Raw genomic sequence first — 19,510 nt, forward strand, 5'->3', positions numbered from 1 at the left:
GCTTCTGGACTTCCTGCCTCCATGGGAATGTTCCCACAGGCCCCAGTCAGGAGCTCTGCCCAGGTAGTGTCCCCAGGACTCCTGAGGTCAGCACTCTGGGTGGGAAGAAGACAGAGAGGTCTGACCCTGTCCCACTATGGCTCACTGGCCATCAGCAAAGACAAGATCACATCTGGCAAGGTCTGCATCCTGGTCTAAGACAGATGACCTTGATGGCTGTAAATATCCCGGAATAGCCACTCTCCTGGTGGCTCCTTCTCCTTCTCCTGCTCTGAGAATTCTGGAGAATTCTGGAGCCACCAGCCTGGGTGGGTTCTGAGGTCCCTGAGTGGCATCTAGTCTCCTCAGTGCCCTTTTCCAAGGGTAAGGAAGAAGCTGCCCACGAGGATGGGGAAGAGCGCATCTATTTTTAACTTCCTGTCTCTGGCCAGCTCCCAGGAGTCTGGACCCTTGGCTCCCAGGAGTCTGGACCCTTGGCTCTGGGGCCGGACGGCCTAGATTGGGTTTCAGGCCTCACCTTCTGGCCTTATTTCTCAGGTAATCCAACCAGGCTGAATCACAGACACATTGCCAAGGCACCCAGTGGCTGGGGCAGGGCAGGTAAAAATAACCTCAGATAGGAGAGCCGGGGATTGAAGCTCATTGATGTCCCCTTTGTCCAACCTCTGCCCCTGCCCTGGCACCTGAAACCCTTTTGACTCTGGACATGGCTTTTTATTCCATAATCAAAGAATTCACCTGAGGAAGTGATCTATCTGGTGGGGAAATTTTATACTAAGGTGTGAATGATTGCTATGAATGATGCTGTCCCATTCTGCCCCGATTCACAGGCGTGGCTGCTCTTGGCCCTTCCGGTCACTCCTCAGCCAGGTCTCCTCTCCCCCAGGCTGTCAGGAGGGTACCCTCTTGAGCTAGGAGCCCCTGCCAGGTCCTCACCACCTCAGGAATTCCTCTGCTGAGAGGAAGCGGGGGTGTGAAAACTAAGTAGTAAACCTTTGATTTTCAAGGAAAGGAGGTTGGAGAAAGGATATGGTGGAGGTGCTCTCCCTGCTCTGCTCTGTTCCTCATCATGCCCGCCCATCCAGGGCCACCAGGCATAGAGACAGGGTTAGCTTACACCGTCGGCCCACTGAGTCCTCGCCCGAAACGTGTCCAGTTGGTCCTATCGTTGCCCCCCGGCCACACCCAGCCCCGCCTGCCCCCAGGTCCCGCACTTGCAGCGGCCGTGCACCGGGCCTCCGACAAAGTGTTTCCCCTCGACGATCAGGCAGAAAGACCGTCCCGGCGGCCTCACGTGAGGGCTGGGGCCACCGGGTGGCACGTGTCCTTCCGGAAGCTTGTCTGGCATGCCAGGGGCTGTTTAATATTTACTGAGTGCTCCCAGAGCCGGTGAGACACCCGCCCCCGGAGCTCGCTCTCTGCCCTGGCGGCTGTATCACCGGGCCAGACACGCAGCCCGATTTCGCCATCTGAAGGCTGCACTTCCCCGGCTGAGCCAGCAGCCCGGCACCGTGCCCGTCCCGCTGAACCTCAGACGAGAGCACTGAGCTCAGAGCTTCCCCGGGAGCCAGTGAAGCCAGGCGCGGCCGCAGCGGTGAGGGTGAGGAGGTCTCCGGGTAGATGGCAGCGGGGACCGGCCGAGGGTACGCACCCCCCGGGGGCCGGGGACCCCTGGGAGCTGGCAGGTGAGCTGGGCTCCTGCGCTGCACCCCCCCCCCCAGAGTTGCTCGCGCACCCCACCTGCCAGGGGCCTGAGCCCGTCCGAAACCCGCCTCTCCGAAGGCTGCAGCCCTGCCCGCCTCTGCCCGCCTGGCATGTCAACTTTGTGGACGGCCTGCTCGAGGAGGTGGGTGGTGTGGCCTCAGGCAGGGGGAGGGCGGAGGGAGGGCAGCCCCTTCGAGGGCCTGGATATTTATGATCTTACTGATTTATTTATATTTTAAATTTATGTATTTAGTTTGAGAGAGAGCGCGAGCAGGGGGAGGGGCAGAGAGAAAGGGAGAGAGAGAATCCCAAGCAGACTCTACACTGTCCGTGCAGAGCCCGACGCAGGGCTCGAACTCACAAATCATGAGATCGTGACCTGAGCCGAAGTCAAGGGTCAGATTCAACCAACGGAGCCACCCAGGCGCTCCTATTGTCTTCTTTAACTTTGACACATACGGAACCCTTGTCCTTTGCCGGGCACTACTCAAACCCCTTTACATTTATTAACGCATACAGCAACGCTTTCCCCGGGCCCTATTTTACAGGTGCGAAAACTGAGGCACAGAGAGGTTCGTTAACCTACCCAAGGCCACACAGCTTGTAAGTGGGGTTACCGAATAGAGACACGGGCACCTAGCTCCAGAGCCTGTGCCGGCTGTCCCACCGCCTCCCCCAGCTGGCATGGCAGCTCGCGGGGACACAGCTTTTACTTGCTTTGGTCTCTGTTTTACCTCCAGCCCCTTGAACGCTGGTTGGTGTGCCGTAAGTGCTCAGTAAATGTTTGTTGAGTGAATGATGGTCTCTTGACTGGTCTATGGGGTAGGCACTCTTCTCTGCCCTTTACAAATGAGGAAACTGCGTCTCTAGGAGGTTAAGTACCTATGACCCCCGGGGCTGGGATTTGTCCATGGGTGGTTGACCAGGAGCTTGTGTCTCATGAGACAACATAAGCTCCCAGCGTGGCAAGTCCCCTGCTCCCCCCGATCCTTCCTTGCTGCAACATCCCCTAGGACCCAGTTCTCAGGGCGTGGGCAGGGCCGGGGATCGCTATTTCTGGATCGTTGGCATGTAACATGGCGAGGATTCCCGGGGTAGGGAACCCAACCGGAGGGGCGGCCGGGGCAGCTCCTCTCTGCTGAGTCAACAGCAGGTGTCTGTATCTGTGTGTGGAATGTGCCACATCTGGCTGGGCTGGATGTACAGCCTGGCTGCCCGTTCAGCCTCTTGGGGCGCCAGAGTGAACTTGTCAGGCCTGCCGAAGGAGCTGGAAGCTGTGTCCTGCCTGCCCCCTGCCTGGCTCTCCAGACCTCAATCCTCCCCTCTTCCCGGGGACGGGGAGTCTTCGAGGGCAGGACCCCAGGCCCTCGGCTCCCACCATGGTGCCTGATTCGCAGAAAGCCCCTCTGTGAGTGTTTGAGTGAGTCGGGGGGTCCGGTTCCCTTGATTTGGGGCCGCAAAAGTGCAGCAAGTTCTGAAGGGCTCCCGGGGAGATGCATACCTGGGTTTCCAGCAGGAGGATGTGCCCCGAGTGAATCCCCTAAGACGGTGGTCCTCAAAGCGTGGTCCTTGGACCAGCGACACTGGCAGCACCTAGGAACGTGTTAGAAATGCAGATTCTCAGGCCTCGCCCCAGACCTGCTGAACCTGAGACTGGGGCCTCTGCTGAGAGGGCTCGGCAGTCTGAGCCTGGGTCCTCCAGATGATTCTGAGGACCCTGAGGGAACCCTGCCCCTTGCCCCCAGAGGGGTGGTTCAGATCCCGGGCTGGGAATCTGCCCATGTTTGGGTTTGGGTCCCAGCTCTGTCACTCACGTGATCTGGGGCAAGTCACTTCTCTGAGCCTCCGGTTCCCTGCCTTGCAATGGGGTTAAAATCGATGTTTATTTAAAGCTCCTACAGCAGGGGTGGGAAGCAACAGACACTCAGGGGGCACCTTCTATCCGGGCACCGTCACGATGCTCCCGGATTGTCATCGTCCGGGTCTGTGAAGCTGGGAGCTGACCCACTCCTCCCCGCTCCCCCTCCTCGGCTCCCACAGGGCGGGAAGGGTCTCCTCACTCTGTTTCGGTCAAGCCTTCTCCTTGCTGTCCGCCCAGCATCACACACAGACTGGACTGCGTCCTCCCCTCCACCCTGACTCACTGTCCCCCGATTCAGAACACCCTTCTTGGGACGACCCTTCATCCTGTTCTTCCCTTGAGGTCCCGCTGAGCCCTTGGGCTCCCCCAACTCTCTCTTCTCTAGTCCCCACGACATGCTGTATTTCCCTCGTCCCGTTCAGTTCAGTATTTACTGAGCACCTACTGTTTTCCAGGCTGTGGGCGCAGGGCAGATACAGATGGGATGTGATTATCATAACGGTAGCAAACATTTATTAGGCACCCACTGCCTCCATTGTGCCGAATGTTTCCCCTGGTGTCTCAGAGAATTCCCAGCACTGCTCTCTCATTTAGGGTCTATTGTTTTCCCATTTGACAGATAAATAACTGAGGCTTGGGTAGTACCTCAGTGTAGAGGTGAAGTACATTTGACAAAAAAACAAATAAAACTGGTTATTCCCCCCTGCTCCCCTCCCCCCTTCCTGCTCATGCTCACTCTCTCCCCCTCCCACCCCCTCTGTCTCCATCCCCGAGGAACCTTAGAGCACAGGTTGAAGCAGGCTCCTCAGTGCACCCGAGAGGAAGACAGGGAGGGAGGCAGCTGGAAGGAAAAGCTAGAAGCTTCTTTGAGAGACTGACCCAGACGTTCGAGTGTTATTTCCACTCTTGTTTCTCCTGTGAGAAGGGAGTCCTGAAGCCACATCTGGTGCAGGGATACCTGGGAAACAATGTCTTTAAGAGGACGGACGGAGGCAGCCCTGGTCTTGCACTTAGTGGACGAGGCATAGGATTCTAGAAGGGGCTTAGGTGCCAGTGAAACCAGCCCGGGACTGTAACGAGGACACCCTCACCCTGTAATCAATCCTGAAACGCTGGTGTACCCCTCAAGGGCTGAGAGACACAGCTGTCACTGCTGGGAAACATCAGTTCTTTTTTTTTTTCCTTAAAAATTTTTTTTTAGTGTTTATGTTTTTAAAATCTTTTTAAGTTTATTTTTTTTTTGAGAGAGAGAGACAGAGAGAGTGTGGGGGGGGAGGGGCAGAGAGAGAGAGGGAGAGAGAGAATCTCAAGCAGGCTCTGCACTGTCAGCATGGAGACTGATGTAGGGATCAAACTCATGAACCATGAGATCATGACCTGAGCCGAAACAGAGTCGGACGCTTAACTGACTGCACCATCCAGGCGCCCCAAATGTTTATTTATTTTTAAGAGAGAGAGACAGAGTGTGAACAGGGGAGGGGCAGAGAGAGAGAGGGAGACACAGAATCTGACGCAGGCTCCAGGCTCTGAGCCGTCAGCACAAAGTCTGACGTGGGGCTCGAACCCACAAGCTGTGAGATCACGACCTGGGCCGAAGTCGGATGCCCAACCAACTGAGCCACCCAGGTGCTCCTGGGGACATCAGTTTTTAAGATCATTCAGTCCCCAACCCCAACTCCAAAAGGCTTAGGCAGAAAAGAGAACCAACTGGTTCATGTAAGTGAAATTCCACGGGCAGGTCTAGCTTCAGGCATAGCTGGATCCAGGAGCTCATGGTCGTGTGGAATTGGTCTGCCTCCACCTGCTCCTCCCTGTGTTGCCTCCATTCCCCCTACATGATGCGAAGGAAATGGCTGGCTGTTCCAGGTGTATGTTCCCCCGGAATAGCAATGTCAGAAGAAAGAATCCTTTTCCCGTCTGTGAATCTGGAACCAAACTCCTGGCAGGGTTACTGGACAGATTTGTGTCCTGTGCCTCTCCCTGAGCCAGGGAAATGGAGTATGTTGACTCCAGGCCTGAGACATGCATTTGCTTCGGAATGCCTGTGTATGTGTGTGCAGGTGTGTGTGTGTGTGTGTGTGTGTGTGTGTGTGTGTCTGTGTGTGTGGTGATTTGTCAAGCCACCTCCCTCCAAACCACATGCATGAACAGCGGAGTTGGGGAGGGGCCCCAGAGGAAAACTGGGGTGTTAGTAATAGAGGGAGAGGCGTGGGTCCTGTGCAGGCAAAGCTAGCAAGTGCCCACCCACGGGAACGCCCCACGGCTACGATTTGGCCTCCCAAGTAGTTTTGTCCGGACGGACAGACCACACTGAGCCGAAAACACTGGCATTCGGGCTGCCCGACTGCACTTCCCGCTGCGTTGATGTCTCGCGTCAGGTTCTTCTTCGTCTTTTAATCTTCAAATCCAAGCCCTCATTTCGCAGATGAGGAAACCGAGGCCTGGAGAGTCCCGGCCACTTTCCTGAGCTCACACGGCTCGGCGGTGGCGGGGCGGGACTCAGCCAGGCCTCCTGACTGCCCCGGGCTCTGGCCACTGGTCCCCCAGTGCCTGCCCCCCGCCCCCGCCCCCCCGGCCGGGGAGGGCTTTGTCCGGATCCCAGCTCTGCCCCTCATTCCTTCTCACAGAAAGTCCATCCACGGGAACTCCGTGAGAGCTCGAATGCCTGCCAAATCCTCCAAGATGTACGGCACGCTGCGGAAGGGGTCTGTCTGCCCGGACCCCAAGCCACAGCAGGTGAAGAAGATCTTCGAAGCACTCAAGAGAGGCCTCAAGTAAGGACCAGTGTTTGTTGTCCCTGAAACGTGCGTTCTCTGCCGCTTCTCCGCTCCGCCTCTCCTCAGAGAACACGGTCGGGTCTTGTCTGCCAGAGGCCAAGGAGGGAGCTCCTGCAGTCCACAAGCGCGTCCCGGGTGCAGCCACGCGCTCAGGCCCACCCTTCGGCGCTGGGGACACAGTGAACGCCGCGGGGGGGGGGATGCTGGCCTCAGGGAGCTTATGGTGGAGAGGGGAGATGGCCAAACAGAAGTGACGTAAGCAGTAACAGAACTCCCAGCAGCCCCGAGTGCGCGGAGGAAGGCGATGGAGAGGCAGAGGAGACCCACCAAGGAGGTCCCGACGGTTGTGCTGGGCTCTGGGAGATAAGCGTCCCAGGCAGGGGGAACAGCGCGGGCAAAGGCCCTGAGGTAGGAGAGTGTAGGGCAGGAGGCCCGGGTGGCTGGATTTGAGTGAAGGAGAGAGTTGGGCTGGCTAGCTGGGCAGAGGCCAGAACAGGAAGATTCGGTCACTGACTCCACCTATTTTTTTTAAAGTGTATCTGTTTATATTTTGAGGGGGGTGGGGAGGAGCAGAGAGAGAGGGAGAGAGAGAGAAAATCCCACGTAGGCTCCACACTGTCAGTGCAGAGCCCCATGTGGGGCTCAAACTCACAAACTGTGGGATCACGACCTGAGCCGGAATCAAGTCGGACACGTAGCCGACTGAGCCACCCACGTGCCCCACTCCATGCGCTTTTCTTGAGGGCTAACGGAGGGCCAGGCACAAGGTGTGGGAGTGAATAAAACACGGAAACCCCTGCCCCCGTGGAGCCTCCTAATGGGAGACAGACAATAAACAGGGCAGAAAAGCAAAATACAGAAATAGGTCAGATGGTGGGAAGTACCATGGTAGAAAACAAATCAAGGTAAGGTGTGGGGCTGATTTTGAATAAGGGGTTCAAAGAAGGTCTCATTTAAGAAGGTGACATTTGAGCAAAAACCTGAAGGGGTGAAGGAGTGAGCCCAGCAGGTAACGGATAAAGAACATTCCAGGCCGAGGGAGCCACATGTGCAAAGGCCCTGGGGCAGGAGCATGATCAGAGCATTAGGGGCATAGTGAGCAGGCCGGCATGGGAGCTGAGAGAGGGAGGCAAGGGTGAGGAGGTCGGGGGGCAATGGGGACCAGATGACATGGGGCCCGTGAGCACTTAGTGTTCACTCTGGGTGAGCTGGGTTCTGCGCGGGGGGCGGGGGGGGGGGGGAAGGGTGTGGTCTGAGTTCAGTTTTAACAAGACTCTCTGGCCGTACGTGGAAAATGGGCTGCGAGGGGCGGGGAGGCCTGTAAGAAGGTCACTACAAGGGTCCAGGTGGCAGACGATGGCGGACTTGACCAGGTGGCAGCTGGGTGGGTGGGCAGGGGACAGGGTCAGTTTCAGGATACATTTTGAAGGTGGAGCAGACGGGATTGACTGAGGGAGGGACTGGGGGGAGAGAGAGGAGAGAGAGAGGAGAGAGAGAGAGAGAGAGAGAGATCGTCCAAGTGGAGATGAAAAGAGGTAGTTCGGGCACAAACCCGAGGTTCATGGAAGAGGTCAGGGCTCGAGAGAGAACTGTGGTTTCAGTGCAGTGTTGCCCCGTGAATAAGTCACATGGGGGGGCCGCCACGTAGCCCCTCCAGGTTCCTCGACTCCGTGACGCCCAGTCCAGGGGCCTCCTCTCTCCCAGCAGCCCCCTTGCTGCTGTCCCAGCCCCGTCCCCACCGACCCCTTCTCCACCTGCCACCCCTGCTCTGCTCAAGTCTCTCCCATGGCTCCCTACTACCCTCGGGCGGGCATTCAGGGTCCTTTCTGACCTTCAACCTTTCTAGACTCTTCTATTATTCACTCCCCGCCTCCACTGGTTCCCCAAATGCCCCATCGGCCCTCCTGTACCTGTGCCGTGGCCCTTGCTAAGCAGCTCCCGGGCAGGGGAGCGTCCGCGGAGGCTGCCGCGCCCCAGGTTCCTCGTTCAGCGCGCATGCGCGTGTCCTGAATCGCACGCCGCCGTTCCTTCCGGCCGGAGGCCTGTCCCGCCCTCCGCCTCTTGCGATCCTGCTCCGTTTCTCACTAATTAATAGCAGTGACAACAGCAGCAGCGGCATCTCGCCATTGAATCCCTGAAGAACGCTATCAGAGAGCCTCCTCACCTTTTCCCGGAGAGGAAACTGAGTCCCAAAGAGGGGACACAGCTCGTCCAGGATCCTACGGCCAGGAAGCAGGGAGTGGGGCTCCGGGGCCAGTGCCGACCCGCCCTCTGTCCGCAACCCTCCCCCACCCACCCCGGGCTCCGGGGAAAGGTCACCTGCCCCCCCTCGCCAAGCCCTGACCGCCAGCCCAGGGGACATCTGTCATCCGCCACCCACGGGGCGCACCGCACGCCCCACCTGCACTGGCGCGGAGCGGGAGCTGGGGCCGGGTGCCTGGAGCCTGTCTTCAAGGGGCGCATCTCCCAGGACCGCTCTGGTGATTCCTGTAAGGACCTCACGTTGGAGACCGGTCTGGGCTCACTCAACAGCACCCCCTTCTTCCTGGGGAGCCCACCCCCTGAGTGAGCTGCGGCCTGGCAGATGGTGGTGCAAGTGGGCCCAGAGAGGGCGAGTCACCTTCCTGGGGTGGCCTAGTAAACTCTGATGAAGCAGGACGGGGCCTCACCGTGGCTCCGGAGTCCAGACCTCACGCTTCACGTCTAAGGCTCTTTGGCTGGAAAAGAACGTGAAGCGTCCCCTCCAGCCACACAGCTCTCTCTGTGCGTCCCAGAATGGGTCTTCCAGCCCCTCTCTGGTCCTTGGCCCTACACAGGCCGACAGCAGGATGGCCTGTCTTCGTCCGTGAGGGAGGCGGGCTCTCGCTGACCTCCCCGTGGGCTGGGGTGAAGAGAGCGGCCTCCGGAGGCCACTGCTGCTTTCAGACGCGGGTTCGGCCTCGTCCCTGCTGTGACTCTGCGCTTGAGTTATTTGCCAATTTTCAGGGTCAGTTTGCCCATCTCTAAAATGGGCATAATAACAATAGCACCTGTCAATGGAGAGGTTCCTCATTCTGCACAGCGCTGGGCACACAGCCCCCAGCGTGCGGGGTCTGCAGGTTGAGCGAGCTGGGGCCCGGCTTCCGGTGGGCGAGACGGCGCCGCCCCTCTGACCGCTGAGCCGGCTCAGAACCACCTCTATTCTCCGAGCCGGCAGCTGGGGCTGCCTCCACTCCGGAACCCTGGGCACCGGCCGTGTCTTGCTTCTTCTTCTTTTGCTACTTTGCAAACTCCTCTTCCTCGTTCTCCTCGCAGGGAGTATCTGTGCACCCAGCAGGCCGAGCTGGATTACCTGTCAGGGCGCCACAAGGACACCCGCAGGAATTCCAGGCTGGTGAGACCTCTCCCTGCCCCTTCCCGCCCGAGCAGCCTCCCTGGGGTACAAAGACGGACTCTCCCTCACCCCCCCTGCCCGCATCACGGGTGTAAATCTCAGTCCCGGAGCTCAGGCCTGAGGAATGGACTGTCTCTGTCTTGTGATGAACTCACCTCACTTGGACCCTGAGGAATTTAACCTCACGGACTGTTGGGAAGCTTCTGCCCTCCCTCCTCCCCCCTCCCCCTGCCCCATGCCTCAAGATTCAGGAGTCCACAGTCTCGGGCAGGGTCCATCTCCACTCTCTGGCTCTAGAAGTAACTGTGAGGTGGGCAGCCGTATAAAGGCTCATCCGTTTTCGCTACTCCCATTTCACAGATGGGCACACTGAGGCAAGGGAAGGCGTGGCCGCCCTGGGGCCGCACAGTGGGCTGACGGACGGGGGGTCCCGCCTCCCTGGACGCTGCTGCTTCTTGACTTTTCCTGCACAGTTATTTTTCTTTCCAAAGCCTCGGGAACTTCCCCATTTCTTTATTTCTAACACGGAGTTTTCCTCTCATAACCGCACATGTATCGTTTCTCATAAATGCATTCGTGGGAAAGCACACACTTCTGGAGGGTTTGATCCCTCCCTCCTTCCAGCTTCACGCCGCTCTCCCCTCAGTCTTCTGTGTCCCACGCTGTTCGACCCCTGAGGACAATCTGGTGGTTCACCTTCCACAGTTTCCTCCCCGGTCCCATCGTCATGTAAACATCCATACGAAAGCGCATGGAAGGTTTGGGTCAGCGTTACAAGAATGAAGTCACAATTCTCCCCGCTCCCCCACGTCTTGCTTTTTCTCCCCGGTGAAGCTCCGACCTTGTAGAAACGCCTCCAGGCTCAAATAGAGTGATTTCAGCTACTCGGGCGAGCTAGGGCCTATTTGGAAATAAAGTTTATCAGCACGGGCCACACCCATCACTGACATGTGGTCTGTGGCTGAGTTCAGACTACCATGGTGAGACCATGCGGCCCCCCAAGCCAAAGTTTTATTGTCTGGCCCTTTACACTGAGATTTGCCTGGCTGGCCCCTGGCCCCTGGCGTGGCTGGACCAGTCTGGATTTGCATTTCCCAAAGCCTGAACCCCCAGGCTTTGGGGTGGTGGGGGGGGGGGGGACGCTGGCTGCCTCCTCCACCCCCACTGCTTTCGGTTCTTCTGGCCATGGCTGAAATCACCCCTTAAACAATCAAATCACAGTGACCCCCATTTTGTTGAGGGCTTACCTCATCCTTTGCCCTTCACAGCAACCCTGCGGGGCAGGTGATGTGTTCTGTGGCCACTCCATTTTCCATGAGGAGGTAGAGGCTCAGAGACGTTGAGTAACTGGCCTGGGACACACGGCTGGGAAACACAGCCAGGCCCAGAACTGCCTCACCCAAAGCGCATGCGTTTTCCACTCTTCCCCCTCGGCCTGGAACAGTCTGGAACTGGGCCGCCGACTGCAGGGCCCAGAGGAGGGAGTGGCTGCTGGTTTTCCTACCTCCGAGCTCAGGTGCCCCTGGGATGTAGCCACGTGGGTCGTGGAGGAGCACCCAGAGCCCTGACACCTGTCTCTCCCCACTCTCCTTCCCACAGGCTTTCTATTACGACCTGGACAAGGTGGGTGAGACTTTCTGTCTGCGGTAAGCAAGGTGGGCTCATGGGGGACTGATGTCATTGCCCGCGTTTCGTCCCTCAGGCCATCCTACAGGAGGTTTCCTCCCCAGTTGTAAAATGGGGAAACGGGCTCAGCCACGAGGATGCTGAGGGGCTGGCCTGGCTGGGAGCCCAGTTCTGTGTTAGGACCCGAGGAAGGGGCAGGGGGTGGGGGCCGGGGAGGGGGTGGCCCAGGCTACTTTCAAAGTACCTTCTCTTTTTCTGGGAGAAGCAAACACGCTCTGTGGAAAGGCACATCCGGAAGATGGAGTTTCACATCAGCAAGGTCAGCCTGCCTCCTGGATGTCACGGGGCAGGGCTAGGGCTTGCCGGGGGGGGGGGGGGGGGGGGGGGCTGAGGAGGCCCAGGAAATGCAAGAGTTGGGCCCTGAGGCGGGGGGTGGGGGGTGGGTCAGGGGGTGGCTGGGCTCCCCAGGATTGTGGGGTTTAAAAGACCGCATTCATGCTCCAGCTCACAGGGTGAGAGACTGAGTCCAACCACCCCACTGCAGAGATGGGAGAGTACAGGCCCAGAGAGGGACAGAGACAGGCCCAAGGTCACACAGCAAGCCCTTCAAGCTTTTACCTACCAACTCTTCCATGTTCTGGCCGGGCAGGATATCACAAACCCACCTCCCCTGTTTTGCAGCCCAAAAGTGGGGCAGGGAGAGGGGAAGCGATGCCTTCGCCCAGCCGGTTCGTGCGCAGGCGTCCACCGGGCGCCGGGCACAGGAGTGGATGAGCGATGTGACCCCTGCCCCCGGGGGCTCACACTCTCCGGGGCAGGGGACCCAGGGCAGCGCGGCCTCTCCCGAGGGTGAGAGTGGCAGGCAGGCCTGGGGCCCCCGCGCCCACCAGCCTGCGCGCCCCCCGCAGGTGGACGAACTCTACGAGGGCTACTGCATCCAGTGCCGCCTGCGCGACGGGGCCTCCAACATGCAGAGGGCCTTCTCCAGGTGCCCGCCCAGCCGCGCCTCCCGGGAGAGCCTGCAGGAGCTGGGCCGCAGCCTGCAGGAGTGCACCGAGGTGGGGGGCAGTGAGGGGTGCAGAGGGCTACGTGTGTGTGTGTTGGGGGGGCTGGACCCCGAGGACCATTGCCATCTGCTCCCTGGGGCCTCCGGCTGGCGGGATCCGTGGGCCCCCCTTCCCCCACCTCACCGGGCCCAGGGGCCGGCCGTGAGCCGCCTCGTGTGGGGCTTTGCAGGACATGTGGCTTATCGAGGGGGCCCTGGAGGTTCACCTGGGAGAGTTCCACATCAGGATGAAAGGTAACAGACGAGGGTCGGTGGGCAGAAGCCAGTTTGGTGGTTGGGGGGGGGGGTGGTCAGGCCGTCTTGGGGGTCCTGGGACTTCTGCTGAGGTTGGGGGTTTGGTCAGGGTCCCAGGGGTCCAGGAAAACTTTGGGTTTCCACTCACGTGACTTGTGACCTCAGCCAAGTCCCATCCCCTGAGGTGGACATGAGGGCCCGGGCCTGTCCGCTGTCCGTCATGACGATTTATCCCTCCCTGAAGGTGATACCCACACGTGGGCAGGGGATCCCCCAGGGAGGACCTGTGGTCCGTGGGGCAGGGGCAGAGCAGGGCGGAGAGGAGATTAGCCTGTCTCTGTTCTAGGCTTCGTGGGTTATGCACGCCTCTGTCCCGGAGACCAGTACGAGGTATGGCCACTCGGGCGTCAGTCCTCAGGGCTTCCCATAAGGCCTTTGGGGGGCGGGAGCCGCTGAGAACCAGGGTCCCAGCTGGGCTTTGTCCCCATCCCCTCCCAGCTAGCAGGAAGGGCCTCCAGGCAGGTGGCGCGGGGGAGGGGCTCCCTGGGGCTGCTGACCCGCCCCTTCTCGGGCCCACAGGTGCTCATGCGCCTGGGCCGCCAGCGCTGGAAGCTGAAGGGCCGGATCGAGTCTGACGACAGCCAGACCTGGGAGGAGGAGGAGAAGGTTTTCATCCCGACGCTGCGCGAGAACTTCGAGATCAAGGTGGGTGAGGCGCAGGGGCGGGGATAGGGTGCCCAGAGGCTGGGCTCAGGCGTCATCCACAACTCCCACCCCCTCAGGTGACAGAGCTGAGGGGCCTGAGTTCACTGGCCGTGGGCACAGTGACCTGTGACATCACTGACTTCTTCACGACCAGGCCGCAGGTGATCGTGGTGGACATCACAGAGCTGGGCACCATCAAGCTACAGCTGGAGGTGCTGTGGAAGTGAGTAGGGGGCCGGCCTCCTCCCCAGGCCCCGATGTCCTTCCCCGAGGCTGGCCCCAAACTCCCACCTAGAGGGGACTCCCACCCAGAGCAGAAGGAAGAGGGCCTCGCTGGCTCCTCTGGTGGCCTGACCACACCCTAGCATCCACTTGTGGGCATTCCTGCCCTCACTGGGCCCCACGGCCAGGCTGGAGCCTCTGCCCACCCTCCCTGCCCCCGCCCCTCTGAGTCTTAATTCCCTTCCTTCAACGAACCGCCTATGCTGGCCAGGACCCTTTCCGGTGACCTCCTGGGCTGGGTTCCAGGGAGGAGCCTTGCCCCTCCCCAGGAGGGCTCTCCTCACTGCTCCCACCACCTCATTCCCCACTGGCCCCTGCCGTCCACCAGGCCCCGTGGACCCCAGGCCCGACGGATGGGGACGCTCACGAAAACACGTCCTTCCCGGGTCGGGGGCTCTTCCTCGGGCATCGCAGGTGGCAAGGGGCAGTGCCCATCTGGGGCGGCCGACTCGTCACCTTCTTGGGCCGTTCAGTGAATGCTGGTGGTCTCTAAAGGCTCTGTTTTTCTGTCAGTAGGGCTCTTTTGCCTCAAATGAAACTTCGTGTTTGGAGAGAATTCTCTTTATTCCCCGAGGCAGGTGCAGCAGGAGCTAAGGGGCTGGGGCACGCTTCTTCCGTTCTGGAGCTTGCTCTGCCCAGTCTCTCCATCTGGCCTGGGGCCACTAGAGGCCGCTTTCTTCCCAGTGAGCCGGGTGAACCCCCAGCCTCAGTGTCCTCATCCTTCCAGTGGGGGCTGCACACTATTCTTTCCAGGGAAGGCCCTCAAGTCTATAGGGTCGCGGGCGGCCCAGCACCATCCGATGCGAGGCTGGGCAAATCCAAGGACGCAGGCGTCCTGCTGGCCTGAAGCGTCTAGAACCCACAGAGCAGGAGCCAGGCCTTTGTGCAAAGGAGAGCGAGCCGGTGTCCGTGCGGCGGGGAGGTTACCCAGACCTACTGGCTCCCAGGGCAGGCTGGGTGAGGGCCAGGCTGGAGCCCCAGCTCCCCTGTATTTCACACACCCACCTTGGCTTCTCAGCCTTACGTGTGACCATGACCGACAGAGGTCCTTCCATAAATGATGGCACCCCTGTTACAGATCGGGATGAGAGGGATGGTGACGTTGTTTATCCAGAAAATGGCAGAACGGAGTGTCCACTGTGCCTCCGCTCAGCTTCTTGAGGGGCCCTCTGAAGGGGGTGTCATTCACATGTCTGGTGGCCAGTCACTGCCCCTTGCCATGGGGCTAAGGGCCCTCAGGGTGGTGAGATGTTCCCAAGGGGGTTGAGAATGTGCCCCTGGAATCCCTAGGCTGTGACTGTGACCCCAGGCGAGGCCAGGCCCCTCCCGAACCTCCATTTCCTCTGAAGTCCCCCGAGGTCTTCTCTGTGCTGCCGTGTTCTCCCAGGCACTGACGACACCCCGGCCCTCTGTTCTCTCCTCCAGCCCGTTTGACACCGAGAGCTTCCTGGTGTCGCCCAGCCCTACGGGCAAGTTCTCCATGGGCAGCAGAAAGGGCTCCTTGTACAACTGGACACCCCCAAGCACGCCCAGCTTCCGAGAGAGGTACTACCTGGTGAGTGAGCCTCACCAGGGCAGGGATGCTGTGGTCACCCCAGGACCGTGGGTGGGCGCGACTCCCCAGGGGCCAGCACGTGGGGCTGGGATCGGCAGCCGGGCACTTCCGGTCCCCCTTTGGACTCGTGCTCCCTGGTTTGGGGATCATCCTGGGTGGTGTTCTGTCCTGTTTTCCTTCCTGTCAGCCCTCCATTCTGGGGGCCTCTGGACTTGGTTCGAGGCCTGGCTGGTTCTCCTGGAAGCCTGGAATGGGGTTCTCTGTGTGGTGCTACCACCCCAGCCATAGTCTGTTTCAAAATTAAATTTAATGTACGTTTCCAGTAGGTAATACCTTGACATGGTGTCCAGTAAAACATCTCTTTCCTGTGACCTCCGGGGATCTGGGCCCCTTCCTTAGCACCAGCTACTGTTGTCAACCTCTTCCGTATTCTGGCCATGGTGCGCCCAGCATATTACAGTCAAAGAAATCATACGTGGTCCAGAGTCTGGCTTCTGCAGCCGGAACGGCTGGGTTCAAATGCTATTTATGCCTCTCACCTGCTGTGTGACCTTGGGCAAGTCACCCAACCTCTCTGGCCTTCAGTTTCTATATCCGAGAACTGAAAATAACGGCACCACTGTGGTGAGGTTTTGCAAGGATTAAGTGAGTTAATGAATGAGAAAGCTTTCAAAGAACACCTGATAAAAACAGATGGTGCTTTGGAACATCAGACATTATTATTGGTCTGTCTGGTAAGGGGAAGGGAGGGGGTGCCGCAGAGCGGGGCAAGCTTGGTGTCAGCTGTTCGCTCATTCACAACTTTGTGCCAGGCTCTGTTCTAGGCCAGGTGGGGACAGTGTCCTCAGGGAGCGCCGGCTGATCAAGGGCCTAAGGACCACGGGAACACAGACCAGGGAGGGAGAGGGGACTTCTGGGGCAAAGTGGGAGTTGCTACTGAAAACAGGGCGTCCAGGGATAGGTCCCCAGAAAAGGTGCCATTTGAGTAAGGACCTGAGGGGCCAAGAGCATGACCACAAAGACATATGGGAAGAATGTTCCAGGAAGAGAGCAGTCATTCTAAAAGGCCTTGGGACAGGAAGGTGTGGAGCCTGGAGGATGTGACAAGCAGCAAAGTGGCCTCAGGGGCTGGAAAGGGGGGGGTTAGAGGGGGGATGGGGCTGCAGGGTCCCGTCAACACCTCCAGTTCGCCGATCACCTTGGTGGACCCCAGTCACGTTGACAATGCGCGTGTGCGGGGCAAGTCTTTATGGAGGGAAGCCCCGCTGGGGTGGCAGGAAGTCCCTGGTGCGGCAGTCAGGCTGGTCCTGTGTCCCCCTCCCCAGTCTGTCCTGCAGCGGCCAGCGCAGCAGGCTTTGCTGCTGGGTGGGCCAAAGGCCCCTTCCATCCTCGGCTACCTGTCCGACAGCGACCTTCGGGGGTCCGGCCTGCGGAGCCGGAGTCAGGAGCTGCCCGAGATGGACTCTTTCGGCTCTGAGGACCCCCGAGACACCGAGACCAGCACATCGGCATCCACCTCAGACGTGGGGCTCCTGCCCGTGGCCATTGGCCCCAACACCTCCATCGAAGAGGAGGCCCAGGAGGACCCCCAACCCCTGGGCCTCCTGCCGGAGATGGCCCACCTGGCCGGAGGCTCATTTGTGGAGCAGCCTGGCTGGAGGAATTTGGGAACAGAGGGCCCCAGCCTGCCACGGGGCTCCCCATTCCACAAGCATACAGTCCCGGGTAGCCAGAAAGACGATGACGAAGGAGAGGCCGAGGACGGAGCGGATGGGCCTGGGGTGACCCTCGAGAGGCCGCTGCAAGAGGTTCTGGATTTACTGAGGTCCATGGATACTGCCCAGCCCCAGCTCCGGGAGCTGGAGTACCAGGTTCTCGGCTGCAGGGACCGGCTGAAGGTGGGTTTACTCCTGGAGGGCCAGCAGCCCCGCTTTACTAGCGCCTGACGACCGGGAGCAGACTCTGGGGGCAGCCAGCCTGGGCCGGCATCCTGGCCTCGTTCCCCCGTGACCCAGCTGGGCAACGTCTCCTCTCTGGGCCTCAGTCTGTTCATCTGACCAGTGGGGATAACGATGGCCTTCACTGGCCGGGAGGACGATTAGAAGTGGAAGTCGGGGACTGGGGTAGAAAACCTGCTCCCTGTCTGGCCAGAGAACCTGGCCCCCTCTGGCATCTTCTGGCCCAGGCAGGCGGGGCTGAGGTTGGGCGTTCAATTCCCAGACCTGGGGCGTGTCTAGGGTCAGAGCTGGTGCCACAAGAGGCCTCGAGCAGCCACACACCCTACTCTGAGCTTGTTCCTCGACAGGGCCCGTGGCAAGAGCTGCCCTCGGGTGGCTCTCAATAGTGCTGGCCTGGGCAGATTTATTCGATTTTTCTGATTACGTAATTTTATTATTTAAAAATTTTTTTGAATGTTTATTCATTTTTGAGACAGAGAGAGACAGAGCATGAACGGGGGAGGGTCAGAGAGAGAGGGAGACACAGAATCCAAAGCAGCTCCAGGCTCTGAGCTGTCAGCACAGAGCCCAACGCGGGGCTCGAACCCACAGACTGTGAGATCATGACCTGAGCCAAAGTCGGACGCTTCATCGACTGAGCTGCCCAGGCGTCCCTCTTACATCATTTTAAATGTATGGACAACAAAATGTGCAACAGTGACAGCTACTTAAGCATCAGTTACTTGCTGAAACCGCTCTCTTGTGTAGGCCACACACACACCCACCTCCAACGTTCAGCACCAGTGACAGAAAGTTTCACTTTGTATCTTTAAAAACTGAACTTCAAAACAAAGTTGTTTATCACTGCTACGCTCTTTTGAAAAGGAGCTGCTGGAGAATTTCAAGAAAAAAAAAAGTCACTTCTTTTGTATTTCTTAACAGCCTTTCTGTGTGGAATGATTTGAGGCTGCAACATGCAGCTTCTGTCACATGGCTGTATTTGGAAAAATCATACCTCCTTTACATAAAAGCCTTAAAATAATATTGCAGTAAGGCAATACTTTTATTTTTTTATTTAAAAAATTAAAAAAAAATGTTTTATTATTTTTGAGAGAGAGAGAGACAGAGTGTGAGTGGGGGGCAGAGAGAGAAGACGACACAGAATCCGAAGCAGGCTCCAGGCTCTGAGCTGTCAGCACAGAGCCCGATGCGGGGCTCGAACTCACCAACAGTGAGATCATGACCTGAGCCGACTGAGCCCCCCCAGGGGCCCCCCAGGCAATACTTTTAAACGTACTTGAGGAGCTTTTCTTCTTGTACCAAACCGAATTCGAAGAATAAAAGTGAGCATAGGCCATAGTTTTTGGTTTGATGTGTATGTGTATAGTGTGTGTGTGTGTGTGTGTGTGTGTGTGTGTGTGTATACACGTAGTCGGTCCTCACCATTCATGGATTCTGTGTGTTTCTCATTCATCTACTTGCTGTAAGGCTTACCTGTAACTCCAAAATCAGTACTTGTGATGCGCTCACGGTCATCTGCGGGCACGTGCAGAGTCACCTGCCATGCACGTGCCCGGCTGGGGCCGAACCAGGGGTTCACTTGTTCACAGAGGGTTCACACACTCTGCCTTCTTCTTGCAGCCCGGTCCCAACGCGTGTGCCCTTTCTGCCGTCTAGTTTGTGCCGCGTGTTTCACGTTTTTGCCCTCTCTTTTGGTGATTTCAAGCTGTTGGATGGGCCCGACCGCGTGAAGTGAGCCCAGGAAGGCTGTGCAGGGCCTCACTGACAAAATCCAGGTTACATAAGCCTCGTCCAGGTGTGAGTTCAGTGTGAACGAATTGTCAGTGTAAATTAAATAAGGTGTCTTCGGGGCCCTTGGGTGGCTCAGTTAGGCATCCGACTTTGGCTCAGGTCATGATCTCATGGTCCGTGAGTTCGAGCCCCGCGTCGGGCTCCGTGCTGACAGCTCAGACCCTGGAGCCTGCTTCCGATTCTGTGTCTCCCTCTCTCTCTGCCCCTCCCCTGCTCACACTCCGTCTCTCAAGAATAAACATTAAAAAAAATTTTTTTTTTTTTAAATAAATAAGGTGTCTTTAAACAGAAGTACACATGAAATGAGGTTCTGTACTGATGGGTTGATAAAAATGTGACCGGAGGCTAGTGGTCTCTGCATTTCTCTTAGGAGCAATGGTTTGGTACCACCTGGAATAATGAGAACTGGTGTGTGTGTGTGTGTGTGTGTGAGTGTGTGTGTGTGTGTGTGCGTGCGCACATATATACACCAACGTACTTTTTTTTTTTTTTTTTTTGCTGGAGGAAAGACCCACAAGTAGCCATTGTTATTCTCTAACAAGAGAATAACAAGGTTTTCTCCGCGGGCTCAACTCTTA

At 58.3% G+C, this 19,510-nt stretch overlaps 1 protein-coding gene across 1 annotated transcript in view; it reads left to right on the forward strand.

The window, feature by feature from the left end:
- The window catches only part of RIPOR3 (RIPOR family member 3), a 74,787-nt gene that overhangs the window by 46,527 nt on the left and 8,750 nt on the right, over positions 1-19,510 (forward strand). The window contains exons 3-13 of the mRNA XM_042980162.1: positions 6,193-6,339; positions 9,637-9,715; positions 11,315-11,338; positions 11,607-11,660; positions 12,250-12,399; positions 12,578-12,641; positions 12,988-13,031; positions 13,221-13,346; positions 13,424-13,569; positions 15,054-15,183; positions 16,509-17,081. Coding sequence (XP_042836096.1) covers positions 6,193-6,339; positions 9,637-9,715; positions 11,315-11,338; positions 11,607-11,660; positions 12,250-12,399; positions 12,578-12,641; positions 12,988-13,031; positions 13,221-13,346; positions 13,424-13,569; positions 15,054-15,183; positions 16,509-17,081 — 1,537 coding nt within the window. The remainder of the gene's footprint in view (positions 1-6,192; positions 6,340-9,636; positions 9,716-11,314; positions 11,339-11,606; positions 11,661-12,249; positions 12,400-12,577; positions 12,642-12,987; positions 13,032-13,220; positions 13,347-13,423; positions 13,570-15,053; positions 15,184-16,508; positions 17,082-19,510) is intronic.

The sequence above is a fragment of the Panthera tigris genome, chromosome A3, assembly GCF_018350195.1.
Source record: "Panthera tigris isolate Pti1 chromosome A3, P.tigris_Pti1_mat1.1, whole genome shotgun sequence".
NCBI classification, from domain to species: domain Eukaryota; kingdom Metazoa; phylum Chordata; class Mammalia; order Carnivora; family Felidae; genus Panthera; species Panthera tigris.